Raw genomic sequence first — 20,608 nt, forward strand, 5'->3', positions numbered from 1 at the left:
GTACAATCTGTTTTATAGGAAGCTATTATCATAACTTTCGTAATGAGGTCAATTGACGCACGTGAACAACTGCAGTGAAGAAACCTAACAAATTTAACAACCTCAGGTCATCAAAGCAATGTTATTTGTCCACATCAGCGCGAGAACAACCCAGATCATGATGATTTTATCAACAAATATAATGCAAATATATATATATAATGCTTTTTCGTATAAATTTCTTTAAAGCAACAACCGTTATATGGAATCGAGTGTGGAGAACGAAACAAGTGCTTGAACAGAGAGAATTTATACAAATTATATTTCAATAGATGAAACAACAGACCAGTTACCAACCAGCTAGAACTAGTAGAAACCCAAATAACAAACAGGATTTACAAAAAAGGGGGAATTGAAATGTACTGTTCCACAATTCTCAAGATATTTTGGTCACAGTCATAAAAACCATTGTTGAAGGATTTTCCGTCAAGAAATTTGAATCCGAGTAATAAAAGTCGGAGGAAAAACTAAAATCTTGGTTTTTCTTGATTTATATAAACTTTGACCTTGTAATTTTATTTTAGAGTTTTATGTTGTAAAATGTTTCGGAAAAGCTGAACTTTGTTTTTTAACTTAACTTATAACGCGATAATGACGTGAATATAATCTGTTTTTAAACATTTAATTTTGATACCTATACCTATACCTATACCGACTAGTTTGATATTTAACAGTACAGACCCCATTGTAACACGAAAGTAGAAATCATTCGGTAATTGAGAGATCAAGAAAAATAATCTATATTATGCCCGTTAACGAGACACTACGTTCCTTAAAATCCTTGTGACATTATTGACAATAGATGCTAATCAATCAAGCGCAATATTTGGAATAAAATAAAGTGTATAAACATAACAAAATCATCCCGGAACGTATGACATGCATTATACTTCATATTGTTCAAGATTTACTGAAAGCCTGCCTTACCACTACATGTATAGCACTTTTCATTGGGTGTACTGCTATATATACAAAAATACAACAATACGTTTACTTAACAAATATGGTCCCAGCTAACTACCTTTAATAGCACAGATACCTGTTCTGCATATCTAAATGCATGAAAACTTTATTAATTAATTAATTAAAATTAGAATTTAATTAATTTTAAAATTCTAAATCTAATTTTAAAATTTTAAATCTAATTTTAAAATTTTAAATCTAATTTTCATTTTAAAAGTAATCGTATCAATTTTAACTAATTGATCAAACATTAGAAATGCTTTCAACTACATGAAAAAAAAATCTGTTCCGGTTCAAATGTACCAATATGGTCCATCAAGAAGAGCTCACCAATGACAATCATGGCACAAATCGATAACAATAGTCACATGAAGTGCAAGCTAAAAGGTTCTTTTCAGTAACATATTTTGGATGAATATTATAAAACAAAATATAGCAATAGGCTATTTCGTAATCTAAATTACACCGCCTTTTTGCTCAATTGAAATTCTTTGTTTTATATTTATTCAATGTATAAAATGCGTAAGATTATATATATATATCTATATCTATATATGTTTTGCAAGTTTAAGATGTCAAGTTTCTCAACCTCTAGCCTTACTTTTTTTCCCAGATGAAAATGTACGTAATAAACAGATGGACCGATCTAATAAAATATTAACAATAAAAGCACCTTCTAACAAAAATAAAAAATGTATATATAACAACAAGTAATGTAAAAAGCCTAAAAAGCGTGTGAAGATTACAAACATGGCACCAAAGTATACGTATGAGACATTCTTCAAAAAGCATGGTCACATATCTATAGAACAGGAATCATAAAAGAAGAGATGAGAGACTGTCAAGTTTGATCGATATTGCTTAGTTAAGTAACACTTAAACAAACACTTTTCACAATAGAATCCAGACGATCAAGAACCCCCCCTCACAACAAATTTTTTCCATATTTAAAAATTCCCAAAAATAATAACAATTCAATGGTGATTGTTTCCCCCAAAAAAGGCAGACACATAATTTAAATCAATATTGCATGAGTATATGATAGGAAATTATATTCTTATTGCGTTTTAATTTGTATTTATTTCAAACAGCAATTGAAGGCGTAAAACTCATTCATGGAAACACCGGAGCCCAGCTTCTTAAAGCCTGGTTAGCTTAATGAAAACTTAACGCAAGACTTTCATCATATACAGATGTTCAAAAATATTGAATATAAATACTCGTAATATATCAATATGGATAAAAAAAATGGCCCGGATACAGATAATGCAAAAATATTTGTAAAAATTTCAAATATTTCCGCGAAATTTTATTTTGAAAATAAGCGTTACAATTTGATAAGCTGATCAGGTTTTCTGGGCCCCGAAATTGATTTACGTTATGAAAGATATTGCTTGGAAAGTGGACTGAACTTGTAGAAAAACCAACATTATAAAAACCTTAAGTAGATGACATTACTACTTTTTTTATGCAAAATACACTAAAGATGATGAAAATTTCCCTTCATGACGGAATGAAAAAAAATAAATTAGTATAACTCTGTGCTGGGTTTTCTAAAGAAACTTAGGAAATGCTGCATGGTATTTCATTCATGAAGAAAGGGAAATATGTAACACAGCAAAAAAAACCCCAATAACAATAACAAATCTGTTTGGCTGAAAATTTCAACTAAAAACTGTTGAAGGATTTGCAGTAAAAGAAATCATGTGAAAAGATCCAACTTATCTAAAAAAAAAATGTGAAATGTGAAATGTAATTTTTTTTCTTTGATGTTAATGCATTAATTTTAAGTGTTTCGCAATATGGCCATACCTGGTGATATCCTATGGGAATATTTCACTTATTTTGAAAATTTACATTTTACATTCTTATCTACGGTTTACCTCTATAAAACGGGGACATACTACTACGAAAGTAAAAACTACTTTAAACTTGCTGGAAATCTACACTTTGTGTAATAAATGCTTTTAACATTTTAACAGTGTCACATACTAATATAAAAGTTCTAGGAACGGAAACCACAATGGACCTATTGACAATGGGATGCACAACATCAAATTTATATATATATATATAGCACTTCATAGGCATGGCAATTTATTGCTTAGGAAGAAATATAAGCACAAACTACAAAATGGAATTTGTCAACGAAAAAAAACACCTACAGCATGACACTGAAAATTTCATTTAAATAATGTTCAACAAAACAACATTTCTATAGGTCCAAACCTACAGCATGATATTGAATATTTCATTATTTTTTTTCACAAAATAACATTGTATTCAAAAACCTATATAATATGATAAATGTTTAACCTTGTTTGATACATCTGACAGATGCAATAGATATCTAGAAATAAATATTTTTTAATTAGTTTTGATCCTTTGATGGCAGACATCAAGACCCCGGCCTCATTGAATTAATCAATTTAACTTTTGTGTCATTTAATGGCAGACAAAATCCAGTGTATATAGGAGATTCAATGCTAACAAATTATAACATTACAAAATACGAATGAATTCTCAAATATTTCTATATTGAAAACAGGGTATTTGCAAACATGTAAGATTTCTGTTGAACTGGCAGAAAGAGAATTTCAAATTCAAATAGGAAATACTTGAAATGCAAGTGACTTTGGTTGGTATATACGTTTTTTTTAACAAATTCAATACAGTACAAATATATATAACTCTGCCTTATAAAAAAGTGTGCAGATAATAACTTGTGCAGAAAAATAACAAAAATTTAGAATGATTTTTTATCAAAGCCATAATAATTACAAAAAAATCATCATATTACGTAACGCATTTCCCTAGCTCATTCAGTGTAAAACAAGACGGACAATAACGAAAACTCCAGTGTCTTCAAATATTCACAATATTTCATTGAAACACCCATCTTATAACCATATTACACCATTTTTGACTGGGTTAACGCTTTACCTTAACCATGATGATGAGGATGAGGATGCTTTTCAATACAACAGGGTTTGATACAAACTTTTTTGCTTGGTAGTCCCATGTAAATGTGACGAGTCCCAGATTTTCTTATTGAAACAACGACAGAGAACGTTAATTCCGTCTTTGCGTATTGCAGAGTTATCTTATCTTGGGAGCAGGTATTGATTGTTACGTCACTTGTTTGCGAGAGTAACGTCATCAATTTTTGAGAAAACGACGTAATTTTCTCGCACAAACCAATGACGTAACAATCAATACCTGCTCCCAAGAGAAGATAACTCTGCAATACGCAAAGACGGAATAGAATCTGTACAGAAAAACACTACTGCCATAAAGATGTGGTCAAATTTCAGGAAAGTTTTAACAATTGTCATGCAATATATATCTGTATTTTAAGCAGTTTTCCAAAAGGAATATATCTTTATTATATAATACATCTCTCACATGATATTGTGTTTTTTTTTTATACAGGTACAAAGGAGTTTGGTTAGGTGATTCACTAGTTTTTTGCTAAAGTCTACTAGTCTTGGACTAGTGGACCAGTGTTAGTATCAAACCCTGTAAATATAGGCTTTTGATGAGCGAGCATGTGAAAGGTGTCTGGTTTTCTGTGACGATTATTATCACAAATACCACTGAGTTCCAACACTTAACTGAAATAGCAGCTATTTAGGCGGGAGCTTTCGAAATCATCCAATTTCATGAATTAATATTAGAAAAAAATGAAACTAACAAAATCACTGTCGGTTTCACAAAAATATATATACCTGTATGCTTTGATCAGATCTATAACGTAAATGTCCATTGAAAAAAGAGCCTGTCATGATTTCGACACTAAAGAATATCTTAGTCATTTTCAGTAGGTAAATCACAAAAACATAAAGCAGTTTCTGATATTTAAAAATTCAGACTTCAGAAATCACTGTAAAAAACAAGTTCTAAAAAACCTGATGACTGACCAGTAAGCAGTTTGAACACAATCACTGATAAAGAGCTCTGTGTGAAAAAAAATGTTTTGTTTATATGTAAAATTTGACGGGAGAACAAGACTGATTGTGCCCCTAAAACAAAACTTCAAACGTTACGTACAGGACCCAGTTGTCACGAGCGTATATAATTTGACTGAGTTTATTAACTAAATTCTTCATCAAAAGTTTAATTTAAAACTCAAAATTTTAAATTTAAAAAAAACCCTCATATTTCCTAAAAAAAAATTTTTGAAGGTTACAGAATAATTTCAAGTTTTAAATTTCATATTCAAAAATTGGTGCTGTAATCTACTTATCAAATTTATTTTTCTTAATAAAAAAAGCAATTTGTTTTACAAAATTTTGAAATTTTAGTGATTCAATTTCCATCTTATTGTGTGTGTTTTTTATATATATATATAATTTATAATAATGTATTTGGACATTACTCATGAATAATGATGTAGAAAGCCTATTTTTATGACAAAATTTTGAAATTTTTGAAGCCTGTTCGTTAATCATAGATCACTTTAACGGAATGTAGGTGAACTACAGTCACCTAATTAAAAACATATAGAGAAATACAAAATACAACCAAGTTTTGATGCCTGATCAAAAGAACTCATTTAAAACAAAATAATGTATACAAATTATAAATACAGCCATTCTACTGTTACAGCATTTAACTCGTTCACCCCTGAAATTTCGTAATGAACTATTCCAACCTTTGAATTGGAAGAGTTCAAATGTGTCTTGGGGGGGTGAACGAGTTTTTCAAAAAAAAAGATCAATACATGGTCAATACAATAAGACAGGCAGGCAATGGTTGACATATCTCAGCTAAATATATATATATATAATAATTATAATCATGTATGCAATGCTAAACAAATACTGAAAATATCATGGTAGAGTCACAAGTATCGAATATGGGTGTGCCTTGTAAACAATAGCAAATATCGAATAGAAATACTTTGTATTTTATCTACTTAGTAACAAACAACCAACAATAAATGAACAGCACTAATAAGGTTGATATACATATAATTGTATTTCAAATACTTAATACGTAAACACAACAACGAATCAAGCACCTATGTATATAGTTCATATAACTGAGGCAAATATAATACATTTTTTTTATCAATTTCAAGAAAAAATATCTACGATCATCCGACAATTAAAACTATTACAATGAATCACTATACGTAGTCATAGTAATAGTTGATATAATAACATGAAGTCAAAAAGCACCTAAATAACTATAATATATATATATATTTATATATACGTTTACTAGGACAATACCAATGGCAATTTTATCGTAAGACGAACGGTCAACAACACGTAGCTAAACTACTATCATGTACATACTAAGCCAAAATACATCCATTTCAATCTCTTTGTAAATTTATGTCATTTCATGTGGTGATGAAAAATTGCCCAATATACACGTTTATATACAATATCTATTTTCATTACAACTCTTTCGTCCACTAAATCATATATATATTTATGAATATATAAATATATATATCATTATAGACATATATATATATTTTTAATGATTCATGATAGCATACATTTCAGAATTTAGATGAAACACTCAGAATAGATCCATTTGTCATATACAGTTTTGAAATGTCAACAATTAGAACTAATAAAGACCGAGGCGAAACTAGCAGATATACAAAATGTAAAATCATTTTGACAGAATCTTTTTTAAATTATATGCTTCACCAATAAAGGCATTTTGGATTTGAAAACTGGTTTTTGGTTTTAAGGAAAATAAAATTATCAATGCTATTGCCGTAAAAAAGGGTACAAAATATGTAGATCAATATTTGGCAAATGAAAATGTATTATCATATAAAGAAACAATCGTCATGTTTGTTTTTATTGATAAATTTAATTGATAAAATCACTAAAATGTAGAAATTCAACAAACATTGGATTTTTTGACAACTTAAAACTGATCTCTTAAATTTGTTTGAAAAACTAAGATTTTTTTTATAAAAGAAACTCCACACTTAAAAAGACAGCTACCAACGTCATGCCCTTGTCATAGGCTAAATTGTAAAGTTTGGTATTATTTCACATGAATATTGGAAAATTTATATATCACTGTAAAAGTTGGGAACGATGAAATAAATTGCATAAAAGCGTTGCGTTCCTCTTTATGGTGTATATAATTATTTGAATGATATTCAAAAATGCTCTTACGAATATATTGATAAAATGTTTGATAAAATATTTTAAACCATATCTATTTTAGGAGGGAGTAGCCATTATTGATAGTGTTGAATGTATTGAGACATGTATATGAAAAATTAAAGAATGCTATTTGTATAAAAATATAGAGCCATTTTGAATAATTTTATAGCTATATATTTTATAAATTGCTTTGGTCATTTCATAAAAACTAAATACATCCTTCATCACAGAGATATGACAATTCACCAATACCAGCCATTCGATCCTTTGCAATCTAGACTGCAAAGGCTAAAATATAGTAAACGATGGGAGGTAACTCTTACAAGTTCAGAACGTTAGGTTACACACCACTATCTGTAATTGTTACACTCGAACCTCTGTTAATATCGGAAGTATACTGAGACAACTAATCTATAATAATATAATCAGCATTTTAAATGCTTCTTCTTTAATAAACAATGAATAGGATATACAACTACACGGTGTTCATCTTATTTATAGTTTTTCATTTATATAATGTATATTTTTTGGAATGAAAAATACAACTTTACACTGATATATTTGGAAATATTTGCAATTTGTTTTCTCACTTTATCATAAATTCAATAATTGTATTTTTTTTATTTTTTTAAATTTCCTTTTGATGATTTTTTTTCATTTTTTGATCTTCGAACACACATAACTCATACAAAAAGTATGAAAACCTCTAACCTTCCCGTGTGGTATGTTTCTATTTGTTCGTAACGCTATACCAGGATCAGGTGCGGATATACAATCGTCTGTATAAAACTAATACCTCTTGAGGACTTCTCGGGAGAGCGATAACTCCGACACATCATTGGCAAGCCTGTAAAACACAACTGCAAATATATCCACAGTAAACAGCACCTACTTGACAGCAGTAGATCAGAGACCGGTCAACCATATTAGGATGATAACCTGGAAAACAAGGCAACACAGTAGTAATTCAGTGTTTGGTCCATAGATATAGTTATAAAGTGATCAGTCGAAAGACTTAATAGAATCTTTCAACCTCTTGGGGGTGAGATAGGGGAATGTCAACCCGAGGGGGAAGATTCTTATGTTTGGCAACTTAAGAATCATTCCCCAATCTTACCCACAAGGGGGTGAATGATTCTTTTTCTCTTACCCTGTTCTCCCAATGTGTATCATATACACAATGTAATGATAACGTTACATGCTAAATTCAGGGTTGAAATGACGTTGGTGGATTGTTGATGTGATGTCATTGTATTGTTGAAGTGACGTCAGACCATTGTTATGAATAGGGGAATCCCCCCGTCTCACCCCTAGGGTGAGACAAGGAAATCTCACACCGGTAAAAGTGCGGATACACCTGTCCAGGGTAAGAGAAATAGTAATCTCTTACCCTGGACAGGTGTATCCACATTTTTACTGGTGTGAGATGAATAGAATTTTCCCCTACCTTGAGGGTGTGACAAAAAAATATCCAACCTGATTGCGAGAATGATATTTTTTGTTTGTCAAACCAAAATATCACCCCGAGGGTTGGAGATTTCTCTGTTACACCCTCAAGGTAGGGGATGAGTATTTTTCTCCAAAGCTATTATTTCAGTTACAACTCCACCGTCTACCATGTTTGTAAACAAAAACACATGTGGGTCTGGTATGAATATCGTCATTCACTTTTGATGACGTCACAATTACCGGCGACACATTTTAATGATGTCACAATTAAACATGTGCTAATCGGCACGAGGCTATCTACCCCTAGGGGGTGACAAGCTGATCTTTCCCGGCAAAAACGGGAGACACACCTGTGAAGGGTGGGAGAAATCCTCGTCTCGCCTTAGGGTTGGGACAAGGGGATTCCCCTATTCATAACACAATGGTATGACGTCACGTCAACAATACAACGACGTCACGTCAACACTCCATTAACGTCACTCTTACCCTGAATTTAGCCTGTAACATTATCATTACATTGTGTATTTGATACACAATTGGAGAACAGGGTAAGAGAAAAAGAATCATTCACCCCCTTGGGGGTAAGATAGGGGAATCTCAACCCTCTTGGAGAGATTCTTAAGTTGTCAAACCCGAGGCTTAACTTCAAAATCTCCTCCTCTCTTGTTGAGTTTCCCCTATCTTACCCAACAAAGGGATAAATTATTCTATTAGTGTGTTTGGTCCCTAGGCATAATAATTCAGCATTTTGTCCAGAGACATAATAATTCAGTGATCAAACTTTATGGCAGACCCATAGACGATCACCAAGAAAAACACTATAGGTCAATGGGAATCACTTACAATACCAAGTTGTCTCTGGAGATATTTCCTATGATACATATATATGGATATTTGATTCACTGATAAGTCTAGCAGTCTGGAAAATTCAGTGTTTGAACTTTATGGCAGACCCATACACAATCACCATGAAACCCACTAGAGGTCAATCAGTGCTTTTTCTATGGTGTCTCAGGAGCCGATAGAATGCCCATCTATGATGGAAAATAGGCATATTTTTTTTTTAATTTCTAGTTTTTCCCAACCAAGAAAAGTTTCAAGTAAATGGATAAACTTCTTCTTTTCTTGATGAGAAACATTTCTTAAAAGTGAAATATTGGACTGAAGTGCTGTATGAAGATAATGTAAATCATGTTTTAACATGCTATTGCTAATAAAATTTCCAAACTATAAGCGTAGGGGCCCTTTCCCAATTTACACAAAAAAGCCCCGTCAATGGGAAACACATCATAGACTAACTCTATTTCCTATGATATATCAATGGTTCAATGATTATTCTACAAGTGTTTAAAAAAGTGTTGTGTAAGATTGTTTTTCTTGTTACAAATATTTATTTGGTTTCACGTTATCAAGCACTTAATGCAGACTTGTACAATTGTACTGGGCAAAGTCTGGCCTTCAAAATGTTTAGTAAGTGGTCTAAAGTACCACACTGACTTATTATCCATGGTATATAAGTGGTAAGACTGGAGCTAGTGAAAATTCAATATCATGAAAATATGAGTTTAAAGCGAGTTTTTTTTTATGATCGGCTCCTGGGCTAGTACCATAGGTATGAAATGTAACAGTAAACTAGGATGCTCTCTACTGATCTGCGAAATAAATTGCTTAATTGCATTTTGGTTAGAAAAAAAGGGTGGTCAGTTTAACTCCCAGATCGGACGTGAAAAGGTAGGGGTCACCTGCCCGACCACGTGGGTTTTCTCCGGGTACTCTGGTTTCCTCCCACACTAAGACCCCCCCTTGTGCTAAAATCCGAGCCAAAAAGAGTGATTACCAGGTAATAACAGTTAAAACTTGTTTCATAATTGTTGTAAAATGAATAAAGTTTATATTTATTATTTAGAAAAAAAAAGTTCAGCAAAAAGTGCTTAGGGATCCCAGCTGTCCCACTGCACTGTGTTTTTTTTGTATATATACAGTAACCCTCTCCTAAACTTATGTTGGGAGTTAACTGTTATTATCTGTTGACCAGAAAGTTCAGTCGGTCAGAGCAATAAAAAAAATATATATAAACTTTATTTATTTTATAACAATTATGAAACAAGTTATGTCAACTTATATTAATCACTCTTGTTGTCCCTGATGTTAGCGCATGGGTGGGTGGGTTGGGGGGGGGGGTCTTAGTGTGGGAGGAAACCGGAGTGCCCGAAAAAACCTGACATGGTCGGGCAGGTGACCCCTACCTTTTCATGTCTGATCGGGGAATCAAACCCTGGCTGCCTTGGTGAAAGGCAAGTGTGCTATCCACTGCAGGGTCCGAACCCTGGTCTGGCCGGTACCAAACCGGTCAGCCGGTCAGTCGGTCAGAGCAATAGTATAACATACTGAAGTCCAGGGTTCGTACCCTGGTCTAGGCGGTACCATACTGGTCAGCCGGTCAGTCGGTCAGAGCTATAGTATAACATACTGAAGTCCAGGGTTCGTCCCCTGGTCTAGCCGGTACCATACTGGTCAGCTGGTCAGTCGGTCAGAGCTATAGTATAACATACTGCAGTCCAGGGTAAGAACCCTGGTCTAGCCGGTACCATACTGGTCAGCCGGTCAGTCGGTCAGAGCTATAGTATAACATACTGAAATCCAGGGTTCGTACCCTGGTCTAGCCGGTACCATACTGGTCAGCTGGTCAGTCGGTCAGAGCTATAGTATAACATACTGCAGTCCAGGGTACAAACCCTGCCTGGTCTAGCCCCACTTCATTTGTTTTACACTCAGAACACTGTTGTTGCAGACATTTCGTTTGCTTCATTTTATGTCTCACAAGGTACGTATTTCTTTTAGAAATAATATATCAAAGCAATAGCCATTCCAAAAGAAATCAATTTAACATGTATAGTTACATTTCCTGGCATTGTTACGGGAAACCTGAAGGCTATAAATACATTTCTGATTCTAAAAAAGTAGTCAGTTACTTACTTTATATGGCTGGTCAAATGGCAGTTAAACTCTATGCGGTCACGGCAGGACGATTTACAGATGACACACTTGAATGGATCGGAGTCGTGAGAGTGGAAGCCATTATGAAGCAGATACAGGGTGCAATCTTCGAACAGGATGTGGCAGTGTTCACATCGATAGAACTTGCCTCCCACCAAGTCATCAGATATGTCCTCTTCTCGGATGGTGTCCGAGTTGTTGGAGCTGGTCTCCACCAGATTGGTGGTCGGCTGGGTGGACGTGTCTGGGGCCATAGAGCTGCTGCCGCTATAGCGACGCATCGGATGGCGTTGTTTCCGCGAGTTAGTCGTGGAGATCATGCGCGAGTGAAGATTCTGTCGACTAATGCCCATGTTTTCCTCATTTTGGGCGCTGTCTGAATGGTCGCTTGTCAAACTCGAGTCTTCTGATCCGGTCTTCCCACCAGCTGTATCGGCAGTAATGTTTTCCAGGAAATTGCCGTTCTTCTCGCTCTCGCTACGGCAGTTGCCCGTGTCACAACCAGGATCTGGTGTGGAGACGGACCGGGAAGTGTGAGAATCTGAACTGTACTTCCGGTCACGAGCAGTTGTGGTGCTGACGATGGCAGTGTCGTTACCGTCCTGAATGATGACGGGCAGCGGTTCGGTATATGGCACAGTGATAGCAGTAGAAGTTGGCAAGGCGTAGTCTTCCAGTAGTTGACGGGTCGGTATGTGCATGGCGTCTGCCCGCATGATGGCTGAAGAAAACACATTGACAGGGTTAGTGATGTCTGCAGCACTCACAGATATCCCAGGAAAGTGAAGGGCATTGGCAGACACAAGGGGCGGTATTCCAGCAGGAAAAGGGAAACTGTGAGGAAGGTGATCCGGGCGGCTCGTAAACGTTTCTATCGGTGGGAGGGTTTCATCTGACACTTGGGCGGCAAGGGCTTGGTGGAACTGCTGTAGATTTTCTTCAGTCTTGAGAGCTTTTGCCAAGTCGTTCTCTAAGAAACCATTCGACTCAACAATTTCAGGATGGCGAGCGATGATCTCTGGATGGGTTGCTAGGTGCTGCTTCGCATCCTCCCAATGCTGGAACTTGACTGGACAAACCGGGCATTTGTGAAGCATCTCCATCATATGTCGTCTCTCGTGCATACGAAAACTTCCGCTCTGGGCAAAAGTCTGGCCGCAGATTTTACAAATGTATGGCTTCTCGCCTGTGTGCACACGCTCATGGGTGCGAAGGGTCCCAATCTGTGTGAACGACTTGCCACACGTCTGACATCGGTACGGACGGTCCCCACTGTGTATTCTCTTGTGTGTAGTCAAACTACTGGCATTGGCAAATGACTTTCCGCAAATTTTGCAGACGTATTCTGGTGATCCCAAATCGTTTTTCAATTTAGGTGAAGAGTATGATGATTGGACAAGAAACATGGAGTGTTTTGTCATGTTGTGCGCTTTGTCGGGATTGATGCCCATCTGTCTGATGTGAATTCTCTCATGTTTCTTCCAATTGCTGCAGTCGCTGAAGCGTTTGGGACAGAAGGAGCACGCGAATGGCTTCTCTCCAGTGTGTAGTCTCATATGGGCCTTGATGTAACTGGACTGTGCAAACTTTTTGCCACAGAAATGACAACTAGGTTTGTTGTCCTCGTCGTTGGCAGACTGGCCGGAGTCTGTGCTGCTCAGGTTGATGGCACCATCAGCGTAAGATTCGGCCATTATGTTAGCATCGGACATCCTGACCCAACTACACAGGACTCCAGCCTAGGTCAACAGAAACAAACGACACAGTTTAGAAAGATGAACTTATAACACACACACATATGACTGCACCTATAAAATTTCATAGAAACAGTATGCCAAAACTGTGTTTCTCCGTAAACCAAACAGGCTTTTTAATTCTGAGGCGTAAAGCTTGGAAACTTTTCAAACTTAATATACTTGCCAATTTTTCGAAACTTCTATGGGGGAGATTGCAAGTGCTCAGAATTAAAATCATAAATGAAATATGTAAAATATAAAATAACACGTTCAAAAGGCATCTTTTGAGCTGTTCTTTCAGATGAAATAATCAGATCTCAGAAAATTGTAGCAGTTAAGCTAATTCACTGGTTTAAAATGCTTGAAAATCGGGAGTCTCACTCCAAAATAGGGAGAGTTGGCAAGTATGAAACTTATGTCAATCAATCTTCTTCCCTCTGACGGAACCCCGCAGAATGCGGGAGGAAACCAAAGTTACAAGAGAAAACCCAGATGACCCAATGAAACCTGTATTTGGGTACTAAGGTCAAAGGTCAAATAGAGGTCATCAAGTGTTTTTTTCACAGAATTTTATAGCAGCGCTTTCATGAATGAGGAAAACGCAATCTAGCAATTGTTTTTTTATTTATAACAAGAGAACCTACAGGGCGAAACAGTACACATGTACACCTATTGCATACAAAACTGACGTACTTAAAATCAACTAATATCCTTCTGATGCATGATTGTGTCTAAATCTAAGAAAATTCTAGGAAAATATGGAATTGTAACAAGAAGAAGCTACATCTGTACTGTATTTTTTTCTTCATATTGAGGGTAATGGTACAGTGGCTGGAGGCAGCATATACTTCCCCTCCTCCCAAAAAGGTTGCGTGCTAGATTTTCTATCGTCCAATACTTTGACTTGGGTTCATGATCAAGAAGTATATAGTGATGGGCAATCCATTGATTTGTAATCAGAAGTAGTAAACCGATCGATGATCAATTGCATAAACGGTTTATAAATTTTTTATAATTTTTTCGGACTGAATACCAACGTGAGAACACTACTATTACATCAATAGACAGAGTTGTTCATGATCACTATACAGCAGGTTTTGTTCTGTAATAATGAATGAAAATCAAGCAACTGTTAAGCATTTTTATTAACCATGTAATATAAAATCATAAGGCTAAATAAATAATATATATATATGTGTATTTCCTGTTTCGACTCCAGGTAGGTAGGATTTCCTACGTGAATGGTAGAAAAATGTTGTTGTTTTAATAAAGTATGAATGACACCAAATTATAAATTGTTTTATTCATGTAAAACACAAAAATAAAAAAAATCCCTGTTTTCTTAGTTTTTGTGTTGAGCAGGCCTAAACGACACAATGAAGGAAATTATTTGTTGACCCACCTAAATGTAGTCCTGACAACAGTGTTACATTTCTAAATGATCCCTACTACTGGACACTAGTTTTTAGTAATACAAACTCCATTGATGATCACCAGTGTTACGTTCTCTGTTGTTTTACTAATGCTTTCTGTTCTCAACTTCCATTTCTACCAATGCAAATTAATTGAACAACTTTGGTTTGGTTGGGTTTGGTTTAGTATTGTTTAACGTCCTATCATCAGCTATGGTAATTTAAGGACAGCCTCCCATTTGTGCAAGATGCATGCGTCTAGTGTATGCGTGTGTGTTTTGGGAGGCTGCAATATGTTCGTGTTTGTCTCCTTGTGTCAACAGATAGCGTGGAACTGATGCTGACTTTATAGTGCTACCTCACTGAAACATACTGCCGAAGGCACCCAGCAGGACACCCGACCCGGTCACATAGTACTGACAACGGGCGAACCAGTCGTCCCACTCCTAAATTGTTGAGTGTTAAATTTATGTGTACACTAATATTTACAACACAAGTTTTTTCAATCCGCCATAAAATATATACAAGTCCCTTAGACCTTTCAACTCGATCTCCACAACTCAACCTCCATCCTCAAGACTTCTTACACAACTCCCCAACCCAATAGGGCTGTAACGATACACCTATGCCACGATACGATACGTATCACGATATCTACCTGCGATACGATACATTTTGATACGATACAGGATGACAAAATGTTATGCTTCCTCTTCAAATGCGTCGCCATGTTTGATGTGTTCCCTGACTTGTAACTTAAATCTACGAAACTACGGCAAGTGGAGAGTGATTTTCCATCGGGGACATTTAGCTGGAATCCAAAATGCTGCCAAACAGGCGAGCGAAAGGAAGTGTGAGTTTTTTTTGTAATTGAAGCTCCGCCAGGTTGCATGCTTGTTTATGTAAAGTTTTGTAACAGCAACAACTATTGCAGAGCTTTTATCATACGAGCCAATCAAATTTTACGTTACACATGTATGGTTTAAAATTGGAAGTTATAGGTAATACTAAAAAACTGAAACATGGAAAAAACATATAGTACACCGAACCGAAGCAATTCAGTGCGGTTTTCGATGCACCGCAGTGTATCGTTACAGCCCTACAACCCAACACTCTCCTTTGAATCCTAAGCTGAACTGCCTTACTTTCTATCTATCCCTTAGCAAAATCATGCTACATTAACCCTTTTACCCCTATAGGTAACTTTAGTAGACTCTACCATACATTTATCTGAATGAGTCCATTATGGTCTACAGTGGTGAAAGGGTTAAAATTGTAATAAATGGTCACACTAATCTACAGATCCCAACCTATATCATAACCACAATTATCTACGGCTACTTAGCTACTATCTTCAAACAAAACTCTGACACTGACCACAAGTCATTTAAGGCTAATAAAATGCATAGCAAATTTTATGTACATTTTGAACAATTAAACAGCCAATAAATGCATAACACTTAATTGTGACCAAAAAAACCCAATAGAATGTATTAGGGTCGGCATGAAAAAATAAGGGTCGGTCAGGAAATGGGAAACACAGCTACATTTTAATTTGGCCTAACAATATTAATATATATATGACTTTTAAAACATACTTTACATGGAAGACATTTATATAATTTTATTTTGATTACCGTTAGAACCGATTATATCGATTATAGAATTTGCAATCAATAATCAGAATTGGAAAGGGCAGGAGGAAACACACGGGCTATGGAGATTGATTCCCAGTCAAAACAGAGGACTGCTACAGTCTACTGTACAGAATAAGAAAGGAAAGCAGAAAAAGAGGTTTTATTTGATTGAACTCAACATGTATCATTGTATGTTCATATATTACTTCACGGAAATTTAATGAAGCATTAAAAACAGTGAATAAGATAGGAATCACAATCATTTGTTTTCGTCTACGTGATGTCAGTCATTTCATGTTGCAGTGTTTTTAAAAACATAACACAAATCATGACAAGAAGAAAAAGTACCTGAAGTCAGAATTTGATATGGGTGTCAATTAGATACATTTTCAAGAATCTGTACAGACAGGTCCAGAGTTTTAGTTTACCTCTGCTTAAGTTACAGAGATGTTTCATTTGTGAACAGGTCAGGGTATATCACAGTTTTTAGAGACCATCTTGGGAAGTTGAGGGAGTTGCCAGTCTGAATTATACAGTATGATCTGATCGAGTGACATAGTAAACTATGGTCAGTGTTGATGCGATAAAAAAATTCTGGGTAGGATATTCACACTGGAAGTCTTGCATAGACTCATTTGGACAAATTTAGGAATCAATTTCGCTCATCATGTCATGACACAACACACAATTAAAATGTGCAAAATAACCCACATAATAATCATAGAATTTGACTCCCAACCTTAAAAAGTGGAACATTGAATCGGCAATGTAATTCCAGCTAAGATAACAATTCAAATCAAATTACAATTCCATTTTGCAAAATTTCCATGGTCCAGGGCTTGCGCTGTCGGTAGCCAAAGTAGCCATTGGCTACTTTTATTTTTTATTGGCTACTAAAAATACGATGTGGTAACTAAATTGACTACTAAGTTTTTAAAAATGAGGAAAATCTGTATCTTTGTCCAAGAAACGATCTGTCTACTCACGCGTGTGTAGTGGCCGACACTGATTGCGTAAACATAATCGGGGCCGTCACAGATCAGCGCTCGCTGTAGATCTACGACTGCGAGCTAATTAATGCTTTTGTCTAAATTGTAAAGTCAATTATCAAGCTTCAGATGGCCACAGGTGTTATAATTCGTGTACATTAATGGACAGTGGGGTCAGGTTAATTGGATGACCCATTGACGTTGAGAAAACAGTCTGATAAGCGAGTCACACAAGTCATAGGGGCTCTCGCACACGAACATTTGGCGGTGCCGTAAGGCGATCTGATCGCCTTGTTCAAACACTGCATCCAACAAATTCATGGGTAAGTATATTTAAATCAGTGTACATGTTCTTCATTTACCTTTTCCAGTACTGTAAACACAAATACGTCCGATATGCTTGATTAGAAAGTGTAAGTATTGCCTTGAAACACCATGTCGAAGTGCCGATTTTCGGCCTTTCAGATCACTTCAAACGAGATATCGTATCTGTGTGCTTTCGTGGTTAGACGTTTTAGAATTTCGAGTGATCAAGAAAAGTTAGTTAACATCGCAGTTATGCAGAATGTCTTCGAAGGTCGATTATATTAGGTGCCAAATGACGACACGGAAATGGACAAGTTACGCGACGTGATGTGCTCCCGTTTTATTTCAATTTAAGGGTTGGTCAATATCGTTTTGCACTTCAAAATATATTAAATATTGAATGATTTTAATGATGGGCCTATCCGTAACATTTGGAGGCCGAGAAAGTATGGCCACTGTTTAAAAAAAATGTCTACTGAAATTCACACTTGGCTTCTTTTTTGAATACTGATTTTTCAGTTACTACTTATGTTACTATTAGTTTTCTCACTTAATCTTAATCTTCTTTACCATATGAAATGCTGTTTTTTAATCCACACTATGTTAGTGTATCTCGGGTTACCATTTTCCGCGCACTTAAGAGGCATCCACGATTTCGTACTCATATCGGCAGAAAACTGTTGAAATTACGGATGAGTGATGACTGTCATAAACATGTATACAATCTACTAATGGAAACAAAAAACTAGCAACATAAACCGTCATATGTTTCCGTGTGTCTATTTTGATTTAGTGTTCAAAGAAAGATAACTTGAATACACTAAAAAGAAATTCTCTACAGTGACCTGCAAGAACAAAAGCTTCGTTTGGAATAAAAAATATATCTTTGATCGTCAAATTAATTATCAAAACATTTCTTTTTAAATTTCACATTTTTCATAGATTGTTCAAGATGTCAAATCGAACGAAATCATGTAATTTTTTTAATTTATTTATTATATTTATTTAGTTATAATATAGAATCTGTTATTATATTTTTTCAGCAGTTTTATATCGGTTGTGGTTGATGGTAAGTTATTTATCAGTTTGTAGATTAAAATTGGTGAAAATTGGAAGTTCATTGCATTACAAGGTTTACGTTTCATTGAAAACATTGTTTATCGATATAAGAATGTCTCTTTGGCTCTTTGGAAGTGGAAAAAAATGTTGAGGAAATGTGGCCTCATTTGCATACAACATTTTTGTACGTTTGTCAGACAAGAAAAAAGACCGGTTCATGAATGAAATATATCACCATTTTTTCAGGTATGGGCTCATTTTGAGCATATTTATGCATGTTTTTTTAATCAGTGATTATTTCTTGTTTTCCGGACTAACTTCCGGTAATTTTTGTGTCAGTTTACAGACGATGGCCAAACGTCTAAAATATCTGTGTGTTGTGTTCAGCAGGTCACGTAGTTACGAGATATAGCTTGATAAAATGTCTGCACGGAAATACATAACGCGCAGAAACTGGTGACTAGATGGTACATCATGTCAATTTTTACCTTTTGCTATATTAGCATACATGTATGAATACACTTGTATAGATTACAGATAGTGTTTTAACATTCAGTGTAGAAACACATCGTTCATAAATATGTATCAAACCTCTGAATTTTATATAAAAAACATCATATAAATAAGTGTCAAGCCTTGTGATAATATTAAAAAAAAAATGTGCAATTGATTGTCTAACTTACATGTGACATTACCGTGTATTATTCTGTAATGAAAAAATGTCGGCTATGCTATTTATATTAACTTGTTCTACTAATACTATTGTTATTGTTATTTTATATACTTGTATTTGTCGCAAAAATAGCTCTCAAGAGCTAATGTTTCATGTTGATATGTATGCGACTCTAAATAAAGCTTCTAGTATCTTGTATGATGAGCCCTGATAGACCGGGACATTTAAAAGGAAGAAGTTCAGGAGTCACACGACTTAATTCTAAAATTTGTGAACAGACATAAACCAGACCAACACATCATTGTATGCATTTAACGTTATATTCACTTTGAACATTTCTGAACGAAAGAAAAGTGTTTCGCATACAAAAATTCAGTGGAATGTGCAAAATATTTTAGTTAAAATACACAACAGAGTTACCGTTCTTGGTTGGATTCCATGCCTATTTTTTTTTATCCTGCTCGGGAACTTTCCGTTTTGACTATTTTTACAATGTCAAGCAAGACAAAAAGTTTGCATTAGCTAAACGAAATTAATACTGCCCTCCATTTAAGTTAAATAAACACAAAACATCTTCTCTAATTTATGTGAGACCACTTCAAGTACTTGACATATTTTCGGTTTTGACGGTGGGGATTTTTTCGGTGACCTATCGACAGAAGGGATTTCAATAATTCTCTGGCACTATGGATGACCTCCAGCAGATATTTTTGTCTATAAATGCTCACCTCAGATATGGCAAGATTTCCCCGAGCGGTCAGTATCTCCCTTGTTCACGGCATTTTAAAATCTGTCATCTCAACTCTTTGTTCACGACTTTGCAGATGGCGTTTGTGTATTGCAATAATTTATCTATCTCCGACATTGAAGAGCTCGCCTGTCTGACTTGATTGAGGTTCCAATGGGTTCACATTCTCATTTACCGTGTAATGTCTGGCTTTGTGGGAGGCCATACAAGGGTATTTTTTCTCAGAAATTTTAGTTTATATTTCTTGTATTAGTTATATCATCTTATGTCTTTATTACATCGGATATTAACATTTATTCTAAATTATAGTAATTAAAGTTTAAACTAGTGAAGAGAAAATGTTATGAAAATATGCTTTTGCTTTCCACATTTTCCTCTTTAATCTAGCATGACCAAATATTGGTACGCTATCCAGATACGTACATTTCCAGTAAATACTGCAAATCGCACTTTGAAA

General features: G+C 35.1%; 1 protein-coding gene across 2 annotated transcripts; it reads right to left on the minus strand.

The window, feature by feature from the left end:
* Positions 1–5,374: 5,374 nt before the first annotated feature.
* LOC110462609 (myoneurin-like) lies at positions 5,375–20,267 on the minus strand. 2 transcript variants are annotated; one of them, XM_021516638.1, is made up of 3 exons: positions 20,132–20,267; positions 11,571–13,330; positions 5,375–8,084 (listed from the first exon to the last, which is right to left on the minus strand). In XM_021516638.1, the coding sequence occupies exons 2-3, from the start codon at positions 13,301–13,303 to the stop codon at positions 8,072–8,074; spliced, it is 1,746 nt and encodes a 581-aa protein (XP_021372313.1). In that variant the 5' UTR covers positions 13,304–13,330; positions 20,132–20,267; the 3' UTR covers positions 5,375–8,071. The 2 variants fall into 2 exon arrangements, with proteins under 2 accessions (XP_021372313.1, XP_021372312.1); XM_021516637.1 differs by having other exon boundaries at positions 7,885–7,992.
* Positions 20,268–20,608: the final 341 nt, after the last annotated feature.

This window comes from Mizuhopecten yessoensis, unplaced genomic scaffold (genome assembly GCF_002113885.1).
Source record: "Mizuhopecten yessoensis strain PY_sf001 unplaced genomic scaffold, ASM211388v2 scaffold10811, whole genome shotgun sequence".
Classification (NCBI taxonomy): domain Eukaryota; kingdom Metazoa; phylum Mollusca; class Bivalvia; order Pectinida; family Pectinidae; genus Mizuhopecten; species Mizuhopecten yessoensis.